General features: G+C 42.1%; 1 protein-coding gene across 1 annotated transcript in view; it reads right to left on the bottom strand.

The window, feature by feature from the left end:
• Positions 1-696: 696 nt before the first annotated feature.
• Positions 697-15,453, bottom strand: part of ism2a (isthmin 2a) — an 88,603-nt gene continuing 73,846 nt past the window's right edge. Inside the window, exons 4-6 of the mRNA XM_039742076.1 lie at positions 4,161-4,301; positions 2,184-2,261; positions 697-1,951 (exon numbers count right to left, since the gene is read on the bottom strand). Coding sequence (XP_039598010.1) covers positions 1,434-1,951; positions 2,184-2,261; positions 4,161-4,301 — 737 coding nt within the window. The 3' untranslated portion in view covers positions 697-1,433. The remainder of the gene's footprint in view (positions 1,952-2,183; positions 2,262-4,160; positions 4,302-15,453) is intronic.

Below are 15,453 nucleotides of genomic sequence, written 5' to 3'. Positions count from 1 at the left end.
ATCCAGCTTGTCTAATAAGGGAAAAAGTGCACTAAAGTTAATACTATACCATTCCATAGTGGTTTTACTTTTCCCACAATTATCTCTTGGAATTGTGTGCCTTAGAAAGACAGAAACCTTAGAAACGTCTGCTAAAGGAATGCAAACTGGCCTCTCTAAATAAAACAACTGAACATACAGCATCCTTAATTATGGCCAGCCATGATGCCTGTTTACTAAGGTGTGTAAAATGATTTCACTAAAACCTCGGCAGATTTCAAAACATCTCCAAGTGAGGATTTCTAAAGGTGTATTAACTGAGATCAGCGCGCCCGGAGAGCCTGCAGTAACTTTGTTTCCCACTCATTGACTATGCAACTGTGACCATGAAACTGGCAAGAGCGATCAAGGGGGCCTCTGGCAGGAAATATGTAGGACAGAAGGACGGTCCCATTACAGTATGGGAGGCATGCCGCTAACCTCAGAGGGCCTCACGCTGAAAACTTCTGAATGGCCAGAGATCAGCAGCACAACAATTTCAGTTGGGGAACCCTGGCTAGAAACGGTCAATTGGGGAAAGAAGTTGAAAGAAAAGACGCTCCTTTAATTTCCCGGTTCACAAGTTGGAGAACAAGTTGGTATTTGAAACTGTAGTTGTTTGCCCACATCCCCACCCTCACCCTCCCTCCAAACCCCCAGAAAGCAAACAGCTGTGGAACCGATGGTGTACTCTATATACAGTACATACACATCTGATCTGTTTCCCTTGATTCTCTCCCTCCCGGTCTGGAACTCTGCCAGCGTGAGCTTTGGGAAGCTTAAGTTAGTATTCTGTTACTACTCTGTGGAACATTAGCAATGTTGACTAGATCATTTTCCATGGAAAAAAAAGGTAATAGACCTAGGAAAATCCAGCACCTGCCAAATGTGTTTCCTATTGGTGTCCATCCGACACCCCGCTGAAGGGTTCCGACACCATAGGTGGAGGAAAAGTTTGTAGCAGCAAATATCACTGTGAGGACGTAACGTTAGAAAAGATGCAGATAAGTACATTTGTAAGCACCCACATGGATAGGATATCACACGAGAGCAAAAAAGCTTTTTCCACTCCTTAAGGTGCCAATGTTTTGTCAAACATCTGACCCCTGGTGCGCTATAACATAGTACGCTCTTTAAAACAGTCCGCTATCCCATGCTTCAGTCTGGCCTCCTCTAGTAGAAGCCGTCGATTGCATTTAGTGACCCGAGCACCAAATAATGAATCAGACTGCTAACGTCAACCAAGAAACTAAAGAAGGCACGGCTCTCATTTTAACAGATGCAGATTCATCAGCCAGCCAAAATAAGCAACTTCCTCACTGCAGGTTCAGCAGGAGAAAAAGTGGAGCAGATCTCTGTTTTTGTGCAATTAAGTGGATACAAGTCTGTGAATGGAATTGCAAGTCCTAATGCGTTTAATACTCTCTTGCTTCTTCCAGCTCATTCATATAGACATCCTCCGTGGGGTTTTCAGTACATTGCATGCCGTTGTTGGGCGGTCGAACTGCGTGGAACTTACTCCAGTCGCCTTTGCACAAAATCCACGGTAACACGTCAACTTTGTAGTGCAGCTCGGGGGAGAACTCCGTACTTATGAGGTTGGGAGCGCCCGCGCCCTTCCCTCGGGTGATCAGTCTCATCTGCTCATTGTAGCAGCAGTGCTGGGCAGCCAGGGTGGTGCTGTCCAAAGAGAGCATGGAGCGAACGCAGAACTTGGCAGTGGGCTTGTAAATATCCAGGCGCTCCTTGGGGCCGCTCGCATCCCGCCATCGATAAGTCTTGCCTTGCTTCTCATCAAAGACGTGGACAGTGCTGTACACGGCCTCGGATGGGTAGTGACACGGGCAGCTAGGCAGTTCTGTTAACACCTTGTGAAGATACTTCTTCAGGAAGTCGCTCTTGCAGTTGAGCCATTTTTCACAGCTGTCAAGATCTGCAAAGTAAAAAGGACATTTTTGTTTTATGAATTACATGGAATTCCGATTCCGAATTAACTGTTAAGATTTGTGGATGGAAGGAAATTCAAAGTGAAATGCTAGCATAATCAATTATTCCTCATTATTCATCAATTATTATTATCGTTATTATTTTATTGTACTCTTTGTCACATAAAATAACAACATTTAAGTACAGCTCAAGGAATAAGAAGAAATTAAAATACTGACCAGCATCATACAAGTCTGTACTGTTTTCAGCACCATATGGCATGAGATCTGTTACAGCATTAATATCATCTTCAAACCCTGCAAAACAAAAACAAAAAATAAATAAAGTAATGATGTTCATGGAATGAAAGAAAGAAACCATGGAAGGAGTTAGAGAGAAGTTACTAATATAAATAAACATTAGAGGTATGGTGGCACAAGGGCTGGCATCTGGATTTCCTGCCCTCAGATGGTGGTTGCATTTTCCTCCTCAAGTCTACGTTCATTCTCCTCCCGAGGGTATCTAACTTCTCACCCCCCACATCTCCATAAACTACCTCCTTGTGTGTGTTAGAGGGCCATCTTAACAGCATTACAGGCCCTGCGGGCAAAGCAGTGCACTGGGGCCCCTACTTACACAACCACTCAGCAAGTCACAACTTACATAGATTAGCATGGAGCCCCTATGCTTGTGGGCCCCCCGAGCAACTGCCCAGAGTGTAGTCTTTCGGGTCCGCGGCTTCCCATAAAAAGCCCAGGTTTTAAATCCGTGTAGCCGTGCCGTTCTCCGTGGGCGCGATTGCATGACCGCGGGGAGTTAACGAGGTGGCGGGAGCCAGTCGCACCTGCACATGTGGGTGCGGTCGTTCTTGATTGCCTCATTGGCTTCCTGCGGTGTGTGATTAAGGCGCTGCGCCCATGGAGGACCTGGAGGATATGTGTGTATATATACGGGTCGACACCAGGAAAAGGGGGAGAGATAAATGGAAGGATGTATAGATGGATCGAGGAAAACGTGAAAGGAGGTTAAGGACGGGAAAGAGCAGGACGATCTGGCTACCTGGAAAGTGGAGACACCATGAGCTGGGGCCCCGCCAAGGAGTGTTAGGCTGGTGCGCTCTGGGGGCTAGTTCACCCCACTGAAAGTTTTGAATGAGCACAACAGGGATCCGAGGAGCGACTATGGGTGCGCGAAGGATGAAGGGAGGAGAGCCGACTTCATCGGTCTGGCAGTGACATCCATAATGAGCCAAGACGGAGGTTGGCTTAAGGAGCTCGTGGCTGTTGGGTCTCCACCGGCTGCGAGAGCAATGGGTGAGCCGGGGAGGAAGAGAGACGGAGGTGGGCCGGAGAGTAATGAGAGAGACTGCATTAGCTTCTGCATTTTAACCTCGAGTTTTAAAGGATTTATTTATTTGATGGTTTTTATTCCCACTGGACAACCTGGTTTTATGGAATATTTATTGGAACTTTGGACACTGCACTTTTTGTTTTGATTATTGTTTAATAAAAGCACTTATGCACTTTTTGGAAATATCCCCTGGCTTCATTTGAGAATTGTCCTCACTTGTCAGCTCATCTCGGTGACATTACTGACGGCCCCAGGTACAAGGGCTCCCATAAGGACGTTGGGAGTGTGGAGCGAACCCGCATCATCACACGGCGTGCCCTGCCATGTGGTAGACTGGTGACCAATACTGGTTAGTCCTTTGCCCTAGTACTGCTGAGACAGGTTTCTGCATGAGCCAAAATCAAATTAAAGTAGTGCACTGATTCTAAAAGCTGTGTTTTTTTTTGACTTCAGAGGTTTTGGGCCACTTTGTCACAATACAATTGTATTAAAGTTGTAACTGAAAACATTACTTTTTACTACTGTGATGGACTGGCACCCATGTCAGGGTTTGTTCCTGCCTTGCACCCTATGCTGGCTGGGATAGGCTCCAGCACCCCTTGTGACCCTGTTCAAGACAACGACTGACTGACAAATTTTAACTATAAAAACTTTGTACAACTTCATATATTCAGCTTGCTTTTATAAAATAGGGAAGAACTTTAATGGACGGAATGGAGAAAAGAGAAGTATTTTATATGAACCTATCACATAACATAATACTACAGTGTACTGTTGAAAAACAAACCTATGCTGTACATATAACTACATATACTGGGTGCCATGAATAAGGACAAGAAAAAGGATATGGCAGAGTCTTTTTGTACCTGGACAGTGTGTTAGGTCACACGTTCGGGATTCGGTAGCAGTACACGCATAGCCACAAGACCGCGTACGCTTCTGATTGCCACTACCACATGTGGCACTGCAGGGAGACCAGGAACTCCACTCTTCCTCTTCTTCATATTCTGGGGAAAAAAAAAAGTCAAAATGAATAGAAGCTGGGACAGAAAAGGACCATCTGACTAACTACATGGTCATTGGCTGTTAGCCTTTAAATAACGAATCAATCAAAAAGGGTAAGTTGAACTTCTACTAGTCGTTTTTAATTAAGTAATACAAGAGGTGCTTACAGATTTTTCAGACTGCAGACTATAATGTTCAATGATGACAAAGCAGAAAGGCACGTGAGAACACGTCTGTCGACAGCCTCAGTCACATTGTGTTAGATGCGTGTGGTAACACTCAGCCCAGCATCATCGTGACAGAGCACTTAGTGTACCATGAAGTAAGGTGCTTTTCTGCGAGTCATTGTATATGTAAAATTCCTTCTCATCGTAATCATAGTGTGAATAAGGACGCTTAATGTAAAAGTCGTGATGCTGGGGTACAGTAGTATCTACTCAAAAGAGCTCATTATCAGTGTTTGGATGAACCTGATCACTAACTTAAAGTGTTGGATTGCATCAAGTGCAAATTGTTCAGTATTATTAGATAACTTAATGTAATATTCTCCAACCTGCCCAGTGGTGACCACAGTCTATCAAGACAGGAGACAGTCCATCTCAGGACCTGCTTAAGCACACACCCATGCTCAGCCAATTTGGAATAACCTGTGGGAGTAAAACCGGAAGACCCTGAGGAAAGCCTACATAGATGTGGAAAGAACGTGTGAACTCCACACTCAGGATAATACGATGATGGGCCCGTGAGATGGCAGTGCTAACCAAAATGGCAACATACCCTCTCTTCAATATCATTTTTAACCCTAATTTCATGAAGCTATTTTTTGTACTGTGTCAAACCCGTGCGATTAAGAGACAGTTGATGGGCTGAAGTAAGTGCTTGTTCCCACTGGACCAGGGCTTGGCACTGTCCTCTAACTCTTTCTCCTCTTCTCTTGCAGAACAACTGATGAACTGTCAACCTAACACCACTTCTGATCCCCAGAAGACAACCTAATAGTGCTTCCTGTCCCAAGAACCCACCGACTACTCCTGATGTCATTTCCGGTTCCAAGATGCCACAAGTGATACATCACTTCCTGTTTTCTGATTGTATATGACAGACATTTTGTAATCTCTCAGTTCTGTTTTGGACTCCTGTCTGTAAAGGCATATTTTTCACACCTGTATTTTCAAGTGGTTTTGTTTCTTTTCTTCCATCCATTATCCACTATCCAACCCACTATATCCTAACTACAGGGTCACGGGGGTCTGCTGGAGCCAATCCCAGCCAACACAGGACACAAGGCAGGAAACAAACCCAGGGCAGGGTGCCAGCCCACCACAGGGGACACACAGCACACACTAGGGACGATTTAGAATCGCCAATGCACCTGACCGGCATGTCTTTGGACTGTGGGAGGAAACCCACGCAGACACGGGGAGAACATGCAAACTCCACTCAGGAATGACCTGGGAAGCGAACCCGGGTCTCTGAACTGCGAGGCAGCAGCACTACCCACTGCGCCACCTTGTTTCTTTTCTTATAACTGATAATGTAAAAAGTAAACTTATACATGCTAACAATTCATTAAGAAAACAAATTACAGACAGAATGTATTTATCTTTTAAACAGAGAGGTTTTCAACAACCCACAGGTAGCCTCTATAGTTCCTGTCTATTAAAATTTTTCAAATTACTTCAAAACAAAATACCTGTAATCATGTTGGAAATAAATTCCACATCTAGAGTACAATTCTTTTTTTTAACTTTTCTGATTTTGCATGTTGGACTGCAATGATCTATAGCAGATTTTAATGGAATTAAAATAATACTCATTTAAAAATGAACCCAGCCAGCTCTTTCAGCTGGCAGCTCGCTACCTGACTTTTATTAACTTACAGGAATTTGATCAAAACGCAGAGCAACTGAACTCATTTCTGAAATGCAATTCATCATTCCAGGGCCATAAAATGGCAGTTCAATTTAAGTATTCGTCTCACTCTGGTTCCCCATGTCATGTGAACTTGCTTGTATGCATGAACAAAAAATATTTATCTAGAATTTTAAGTCTCCCTAATGATCCAGGCATGGCACTCACTGTCAGACTCCCTTTGGGTTGTGATATATCAGATGTAAATTCTGCTGCTTTCAGCAAGCCAGACATCCAAAGCAAACAGTTTGGACTGTCAGCCTTCATTACAAACTTTTTATTTTTTCTGTCTAACAAATACTAATATTTTTCCTTTGCCACTGTGTTAGGTTCCCTATAATTTCAAGGGAGACTTAAAGCCGAGCGATTTTGTTTCTACCTTGGAAAACAATTTACTGAATCTGGATTCGTTACAAAATCAGTTTATATTAATTGGTTGACAAATATTAGAAAAGCCTGGACAGAGAGAGTTTAAAGACAGATAGATGGACATATACATAAATGGACTGGTGTCTGACTAGATGCAGACAGACAGATGTGGAGTGTCTAAATGGAAAGAGAGGGAGAGAAAGAGATAAAGACAAATAAGCAAGGGATGTTTAAAGACAAACTGAGAGAATGGCATAGAGCATCTAAAGATAGGCAGGCAGGCAGGTAGACACAGAAATAGACAGAGAAGGAGTGACTAAAGAAATGATAGATGGACATGATAGATAGATGTGAAAGGCACTATATAATACATAGATAGATAGATAGATAGATAGATAGATAGATAGATAGATAGAGTAGATACTGTAGAAATCAGAGAAAGATGTTGAATAATGAAATCAAGATGGATGTCAGTTTAGAGGTGGATGACTCAGTAGACATGGTACAATATTTCCAGGTTTAGTCAGTAGGTTTTTGTCTCCACCGCCCCCTTGCCAGCACAGCCCTGCAGTGTTTTTATAAAGCAGGTTCATTAGAACTGACTTCACGTGCTGAACACAATCCATGGATTCAAGCAGTAGAAACCGATGATCTCTTTATTGTTCTTCCAAATTACTTTCAAGATACTTAATCATACTATCCCGGGGAGGTTTCAACTGAAGTTCATGCCATTAAAATACTAATTTTTCTGACGAAGTGAAAGGCTAAAATATATTAACAGTTATATTAAATCTGAGATCACAAAAACAAGTATGGGCAAACATAACAGGCCATTGATAATTAACGATATAATATACTGTATATGCTTGAGTAAACACCAGAAACAGTGTGTTTAATTTGGGAGCAAACCAAAAAGACAGTCACCAGAATGTAAACCCGGACATGGAGATCCATGGAGTAGCAAGGCTCACCACTGTCCCAGCATGCTGCCACCAAAACATTAGAAAAGAAAGCTCGATAGTCAAGCATTTCCTATTTTAAGTAGAAGAGGATAAAAAGCTCAAACAAAAATGCATTCACCCAGTTTCCCAATTAGACACTTTATCAAATTCCTATCCCAGCCAAGAGACCTGACCCAGCAAAGTGCAGGATATGTTTTCCCAGTAAATAAAAAAAAAAAACAAAAAAAAAAAACATTTGGGTTAATTATATTTAGAGCTCTCAAAGCCAGAGCATTTTTGAACTGGCTTAAAAGATTCTGAAAGCTAGTGTAAAGTGCAGCCGAGGTCTGGGCCCAGGGATGAAAAGAACAGTGCAGTCTTTAACTGTCATCCCACGTCAGGCTGCTCTCCTAATCTCCCGACTAATTGAACACAAATATTAGTTGTTTATCCAGAGGGCCAGCCCAATGTCGCTATTAGCAAGCAAACCAGTGGATCTTCAAAGGCCTGCAACTCCTAGCGCTAGTGTCAACTTCAAAGAGGATACAAACAATGCTTTGATGGTTGAGCGCTCGCACACAGCTGCTAACGCGCGCAGTCACGCCGCATCCACTCTTTTTTTAGGCTCTCGGTCTGTGCTTTCAGGGGCAGCATCTTTTTTTTTTTGTAATTTCAAAGCCACCAAAAGAATGCCAGGCTCAAAAGAAACGAGAACCAATGTGCAACAGGCATGCAACAATTACTTAAATATTCAATTTAGAAAACAATGGTCAGTTGTCTCTTTTGGATGTCAATAATTTTGTGGAGCTCTTTTGGCAAGTTTTCCAGAATGCAGTTACTCCTATTTCTTCCTTCCCCCATCATGAAAATATGTGCAACAGACCCTTGCAAACATACAAAACGAATTACCAGTCATTGTGGGTACAGTCTGTAAGAGTCCCTCTTTCTTTTCTTTCAAAAGTGAAAGGGCATGTCAATTATAATTAGTCATAAGAAGGCCCTACCAGTGAGCCATTGGCTCAGTGCACATACTGAACCTCATCTAAGCAGGCATTACCCTGGTCAAGAGTAGCGAGCACTCATATAAACAGCAAATGGCCACACAAAACATGATACCATCCACTGAGGATGTCTCAAACAAACAATACAATACAATACAGTTTATTTTTATATAGCCCAAAATCACACAAGAAGTGCCGCAATGGGCTTTAACAGGCCCTGCCTCTTGACGGCCTCCCAGCCTTGACTCTCTAAGAAGACAAGGAAAAACTCCCAAAACAAATACTTGTAGGGAAAAAATGGAAGAAACCTCGGGAAAGGCAGTTCAAAGACAGACCCCTTTCCAGGTAGGTTGGGCGCGCAGTGGGTGTCAAAAAGAAAAAGGGGGTCAATACAATACAATACACAGAACAGAACAAATCCTCAACACAGTATGAAAATAAAAAATTTACAAGTACAGAGCAGAATCTAACAGCAGATGATATCCCATAATATGATTTGGATTTGTTTAGAGTCCTGGAGACCTCGGCCTTCAAGTTGCCACCCCCATTTTGGCCATTCTACAGTTGAAACAGCGCTGGACCAGCCAATATGATGAAAGGACCCCTCTACCCCACGATTCCTGCGATCCTCCATCATGGATGACTTTACCTTAGGCAGGCAAAACAACTTAGCTGGTTGTGCCACATTTGAGTACCGAGAAAGAGAAACAGCATAGGTGAGGGTTAGTAACAAACTCTAACTATGTTACTTATGTTTAAGTGCTAATGACTAACAACAGAGGTGCAGTCTGTACAGTTAATCAGCAGCTCTAGTCAGGGTGTGCTAAACTGAAGTTGTGAGTCTTCAGCCTGGGATTTGAAAGCTGAGACCGAAGGGTCATCTCTTATAGTAGCAGGCAGGCCATTCCACAGTTTAGGGACCAAGTAACTAAAGGCTCGACCTCCCACCATTATTTTATTAATTCTTGGAATCATAAGCAGACCGGCATCTTGAGATCTTAATGTGCGCTCTGGTTTGTAAGTCATGATAAGTTCCGACAAGTAAGCCGGACTTTGGCCATTTAATGTTTTATATGTTAAAAGGAGGATTTTGAAATCTGCCCTAAACTTAACCGGGAGCCAGTGTAAGGATTTAAGAACTGGAGTTATGTGTTCGTATTTTCTTCTTCTTGTAATAATTCTTGCAGCAGCATTTTGGATTAACTGGAGGCTGTATAGAGAACAGTTTGAACAGCCAGTGAACACCGCATTGCAGCAGTCAATCCTACTAGAAATAAATGCATGAATTAATTTCTCAGAATCCTGTTTATTTAGAAAGAATTTCCCAACATTTTTAAGATGGAAGAAATCTGATTTGGACAACTTTGTAATGTGTGCTTTAAGTGACATGCTAGAGTCAAAGAGAACTCAGAGATTGAGGGGCTGATTCAGTAAAATTAATGGTGAGTCCAACTGAGTGAAATGATGACAAAATATTGTTGTGACCAGCGTCATTGCCTCCAATAATTAATATTTCTGTTTTATCGTTGTGTTTAAAGACAAGTAGTTCTCATCCATCCACTCCTTTAATTCGCTAACACAACTAATTAAAAACAACATCGGAGAAACTTTATTTGATCTAAAAGAAAGGTAGAACTGGGTGTCATCTGCGTACGAGTGAATGGGAATACCACAGCATCCAAATGTTCCTCCATTTGCCTACCTTGATTAAGCTGAAATAAAGAAAAAAAACTGTAATGTAAAGCCTCCAGCACCATTACTACTACGATGGTGTTTTATTTCTCACCGAGGTGCCTGCGATGTGGAGTGTGCATGAAACCCATGCTGATATCTGCATATCTGGAAAGCACAATCTCTGTTTGATTTTGTCCTTTCTACGCACTGCTTCGTTTTTCAAGACATAAACTTCTGGCACACCAGCATTGTTATGGAAAAATTGGTTTTAAAAGTAACTTAGTTACATGACTCAATACTTACAAAAAAGCAACTAAGTAAAATATAATGCATTAAAGTGTCTTATTTTTTCTTCTTTTGATGAAAAGCTGCAAATGTGTTATTAAATCCTAAGTTCATACAGGAACCTTTATGAAACTGAGCAGATGGCCAAATTTGATAATTTTTTTGTGTTTTATGCACATGTTTAGTTCTTTATGTGCTGCAAAGTAAATTAGGTCAATTCACTTTTTCCATGCCCAATGCAGGATTCAAGTCATGAACATTAGTAGCTACACCACCAGATCATAGTTTCCAAATATCTATAGCATGTAGCCATACCACACCAGCAGCCATACCACATGCACTCCAGAACAGGTCATCCACCTGAAAGCTCAGCATGCTCGAACCCAGACAGTCCTTGGATGGGAGGCCATCTAGGAAATGCTTGGGTTGCTGCTAGAAGAGGTGATGGTGAGGCCAGCAAGGGGCACCTATCTTGTGGTCTAAATGGAGATTCCAATGCCCCAGAACAATGACGGGGACACTGTGCTGTAAATATGGTGCCATCCTTCAGATGAGATGTAAAACTGAGGTCCTGATCCACTGTGGTCATTGAAGATCCCTGGGCACCCTTTGTAAAGAGTAGCATGTATCCCGATGTTCAGACTAAACTGTCCTCCACAGCCTGGTCATTCTGGCCCTCTAATCATCTCATGTCTTTATTTGACTAAATGTCTCTCTCACCCCCTAATAGCTTTTAATTTAATTAAGCATTTCCCACATAATTTTTGTCATGGCCCCCAGCTGCCCTAGGTCAGATTGTATCGTTTCAAAAGTTAGTTATTGTAATGTGATGTCTCAAGGCTAATCTCTCATCATTACACCATCTTCAGAACTTGCTCGCCACTGTTTCTCTCTTGAATTTGATTCTGTTCTCTGCTAACCAGTAGTCAAATCTGACAACGAATTTTGATCATAGATAGTAAGCCTAAACACAATCAGTTGTTTACTTTAAATTTATAGAAGACTTTCGAAATAATACCCTGGAAATACAGCTTTATCTACGTACAGTAAATAAAGCTGAACTGTCATTTGCTTGTATTTATGTTTGTTCCGACATCACTCAGAAATGGCTATGCATATTTTCATGAAACTAGATAACTCAGGATAATCCATTTTAGAATACAACTCATGTTGTCTTGATGTACTGGCACAGAGGGTTAAGTGAATCTGAATATCGACTAACTTTAAAACTTATTGGTTGAAGGTGAATGGCAACCCCGCCTACTGCAGTTCACAGGAAGAAGGAGTGGCCACGATCTTTACAGGTCGTGATAAAGAAAAGAAAAATTGATGTTGCAACTTCCACTCATCTCATCAAATTATCCCTTCCATTTCAAATGATGGTTCTGTTTTGTAGCTGACATCTCGGGTCCAGCTGATTATTTTGTGCACAACTGTATGTCACCACAAACATGTGCATCTTAAAATTACGACAATGTTTTGAAATAAAGCCTAGGCAATTCCAAGAAACACAGATATTAAGAATATAGATATAAAGCTATGGCTAACAATAACCTCCAGTCGTGGGATCTGGATGAATGACCTGAATGACTTGCCAATGAGAGAAGAAGTATTTTAGCATCCATCCATTCAATCATTCATTGCATCGGAAGTCTGAGTCTATCCTTGCTGTATCGCTCAACAAGAGGATACAACCCATATATTGAATTCCTTCATGTGGCCCATTGCCACAAACCCATACATAAGGAGAATAATTAGTGCCACCAGTAAACCTAAACTGGGAAGAGGACTTAAAGAAAACTCACATATACATAGGGAGGAGGTGTAAACTGTCCATAGACAGCGACCAGACTGACACTCCAACCTACCATGGGGTCGGCAGCAGTGCTAACACAATCATCACCCTGCTGTCTGGGCACAGTATTCAAAGGCATCAAGATGAAGATGTCAGTTTTACTTTCTTACAATATGCTTTTTTAGTAGCTATGGAGTATACAAGCCATGTGAATTTACAAATGCTTCATACACTCACCTAAAGGATTATTAGGACCACCATACTAATACGGTGTTTGACCCCCTTTCGCCTTCAGAACTGCCTTAATTCTACGTGGCATTGATTCAACAAGGTGCTGAAAGCATTCTTTAGAAATGTTGGCCCATATTGATAGGATAGCATCTTGCAGTTGATGGAGATTTGTGGGATGCACATCCAGGGCACGAAGGTCCTGTTCCACCACATCCCAAAGATGCTCTATTGGGTTGAGATCTGGTGACTGTGGGGGCCATTTTACTACAGTGAACTCATTGTGATGTTCAAGAAACCAATTTGAAATGATTCGAGCTTTGTGACATGGTGCATTATCCTGCTGGAAGTAGCCATCAGAGGATGGGTAAATGGTGGTCATGAAGGGATGGACATGGTCAGAAACAATGCTCAGGTAGCCCGTGGCATTTAAACGATGCCCAATTGGCACTAAGGGGCCTAAAGTGTGCCAAGAAAACATCCTCCACACCATTACACCACCACCACCAGCCTGCACAGTGGTAACAAGGCATGATGGATCCATGTTCTCATTCTGTTTACGCCAAATTCTGACTCTACCATTTGAATGTCTCAACAGAAATCGAGACTCATCAGACCAGGTGACATTTTTCCAGTCTTCAACTGTCCAATTTTGGTGAGCTCGTGCAAATTGTAGCCTCTTTTTCCTATTTGTAGTGGAGATGAGTGGTACCCAGTAGGGTCTTCTGCTGTTGTAGCCCATCCGCCTCAAGGTTGTGCGTGTTGTGGCTTCACAGATGCTTTGCTGCATACCTCGGTTGTAACGAGTGGTTATTTCAGTCAAAGTTGCTCTTCTATCAGCTTGAATCAGTCGGCCCATTCATTCTCCTCTGACCTCTAGCATCAACAAGGCATTTTCGCCCACAGGACTGCCGCATACTGGATGTTTTTCCCTTTTCACACCATTCTTTGTAAACCCTAGAAATGGTTGTGCGTGAAAATCCCAGTAACTGAGCAGATTGTGAAATACTCAGACCGGCCTTTCTGGCACCAACAACCGTGCCACGCTCAAAATTGCTTAAATCACCTTTCTTTCCCATTCTGACATTCAGTTTGGAGTTCAGGAGATTGTCTTGACCAGGACCACACCCCTAAATGCATTGAAGCAACTGCCATGTGATTGGTTGATTAGATAATTGCATTAATGAGAAATTGAACAGGTGTTCCTAATAATCCTTTAGGTGAGTGTATGTGCCCCTTGTGTGATTAAAAATGAATAGATTCTACAAGGTAATGTCTAAAATTTAATGTAAATAGCCTTTTACTGTCATAATCACTCAATAATAATTAGCATCAAATGGTTTACCATTCTGTTTAATGAAAGCCACAGATACTCACTAAAAATCCATCCATTATACAACCTGGTATATCCTAATTACAGGGTCACGGGGGTCTGCTGGAGCCAATCCCAGCCAACACAGGACGCAAGGCAGGGAACAAACCGTCAGCCCACCGCAGTCACTAAAAATCTGTAGGAATAATTTCGTTTAGGAAGTCAGCTAAAGCTTTATTATGCTTCCGAAAATTCCCAAACCAAATGTGCCTGCAATTTTAACAACACGGCAGCTACCAAAGACATAAAAACTGCGACCAATACAGAAGTATGGAAGGAAAAGGACAACTGTTTTTAATTTCCTTAAAATAACTACTTGTACTCTGGGCTTTAAGACATATGTTAGAAAAAAATATTTATAGTTTGTTTTCATTTTTTTTTAAAGAAGCTGCATTGTGTAGTTGCAGGGTGCCAACCTGAACGCTCACAACTTACAGCGCCATGTGCTCCAAAGGTTTCCTGGTAAAAGAATTACTTCAAGATAAGATCTGGCTAAGCGGAATTAATTAGATCCCTAAATTACCACCGTGTTAGAGACAGGCATCATATTTAGGTGGAGCGGTGGCTCTGAGGCTAAGGGTCTGCGCTGGTATCTGGACGGTTGCCAGTTCAAATCCCATTTCGGCCAGAAGGGATCCTACTCTGTTGGACCCTAAGCTAGGCCCTTAACCTGTACAATGACTGACCCCCTCAAAGGTCATGCAAAAAGACCACTTCCCCTCAGGGATTAACAAAGTGTCTCAAAAAAAAATATGTGAAGAGCACTATACGAAGCAGGTAGGAGTGCACCCGCAGATCATACGTGTATGCAATAGCAAAGGGCAACAAGCAGGACTGCCATCATGCTGCATTTGGTGCAGTCATACAGCTTGTTCAGACAGGACACCTGGGAGGCACCATTGTGAGCGGTGCTGAAATATTTAAAACTACAATCGGAGAAATGAAGAAATCAAACGAGAGAGACGGAAGCCCAACCACAACCACCGCCAGCTCTACAGTGCCAAGTATGCGGCAGTATGTTTCAAGCGAGGATCACCTCATCAGAAACTGAATACTCAGAAATGAGTAAATGCCAATAATAACAACAGCTTGTGTAGACTCACTGTTCACGCAGGAATAACGAAGGTGGCTTAATGAAGGCAACTTCATTTCCAGATTAGTGAAATTTTATTTATTGTATTCATAATTATATGACCGCAATGTAAAGTTTACCACTTTCTGTTGGCAGATTATAACTTATTATAATGTCTTTGTTCTGGGATGTTTCCTGCTGCAATACCCTGTGATTCTGACCTGGACTAAGCGGGTTTTTGAATTCTATGTTATAATACGATATTTTTTAGAATGACTTACTCCAAGTTCAGCATTCTGAGTTGCTACAGCTTAACCCAGCAGCACTGGTCACAACCCTGGACAAGGCACTGAGTCACTGCAGGGCCACTCAACACACAGCCGCCATTAACCTGACATGCATTTCTTTGAGGTGTGCAATGTAAACTGAAGTACGGTACCTGGAGCAGACATTAACATAACATACATTCAAGTGAAGACCAGACAAAGCTTAAGATGACATCAGTA

Source organism: Polypterus senegalus, chromosome 18 (genome assembly GCF_016835505.1).
Source record: "Polypterus senegalus isolate Bchr_013 chromosome 18, ASM1683550v1, whole genome shotgun sequence".
In the NCBI taxonomy this organism is placed as follows: Eukaryota; Metazoa; Chordata; class Cladistia; order Polypteriformes; family Polypteridae; genus Polypterus; species Polypterus senegalus.
This window is presented reverse-complemented; position numbering and strand designations above follow the sequence as displayed.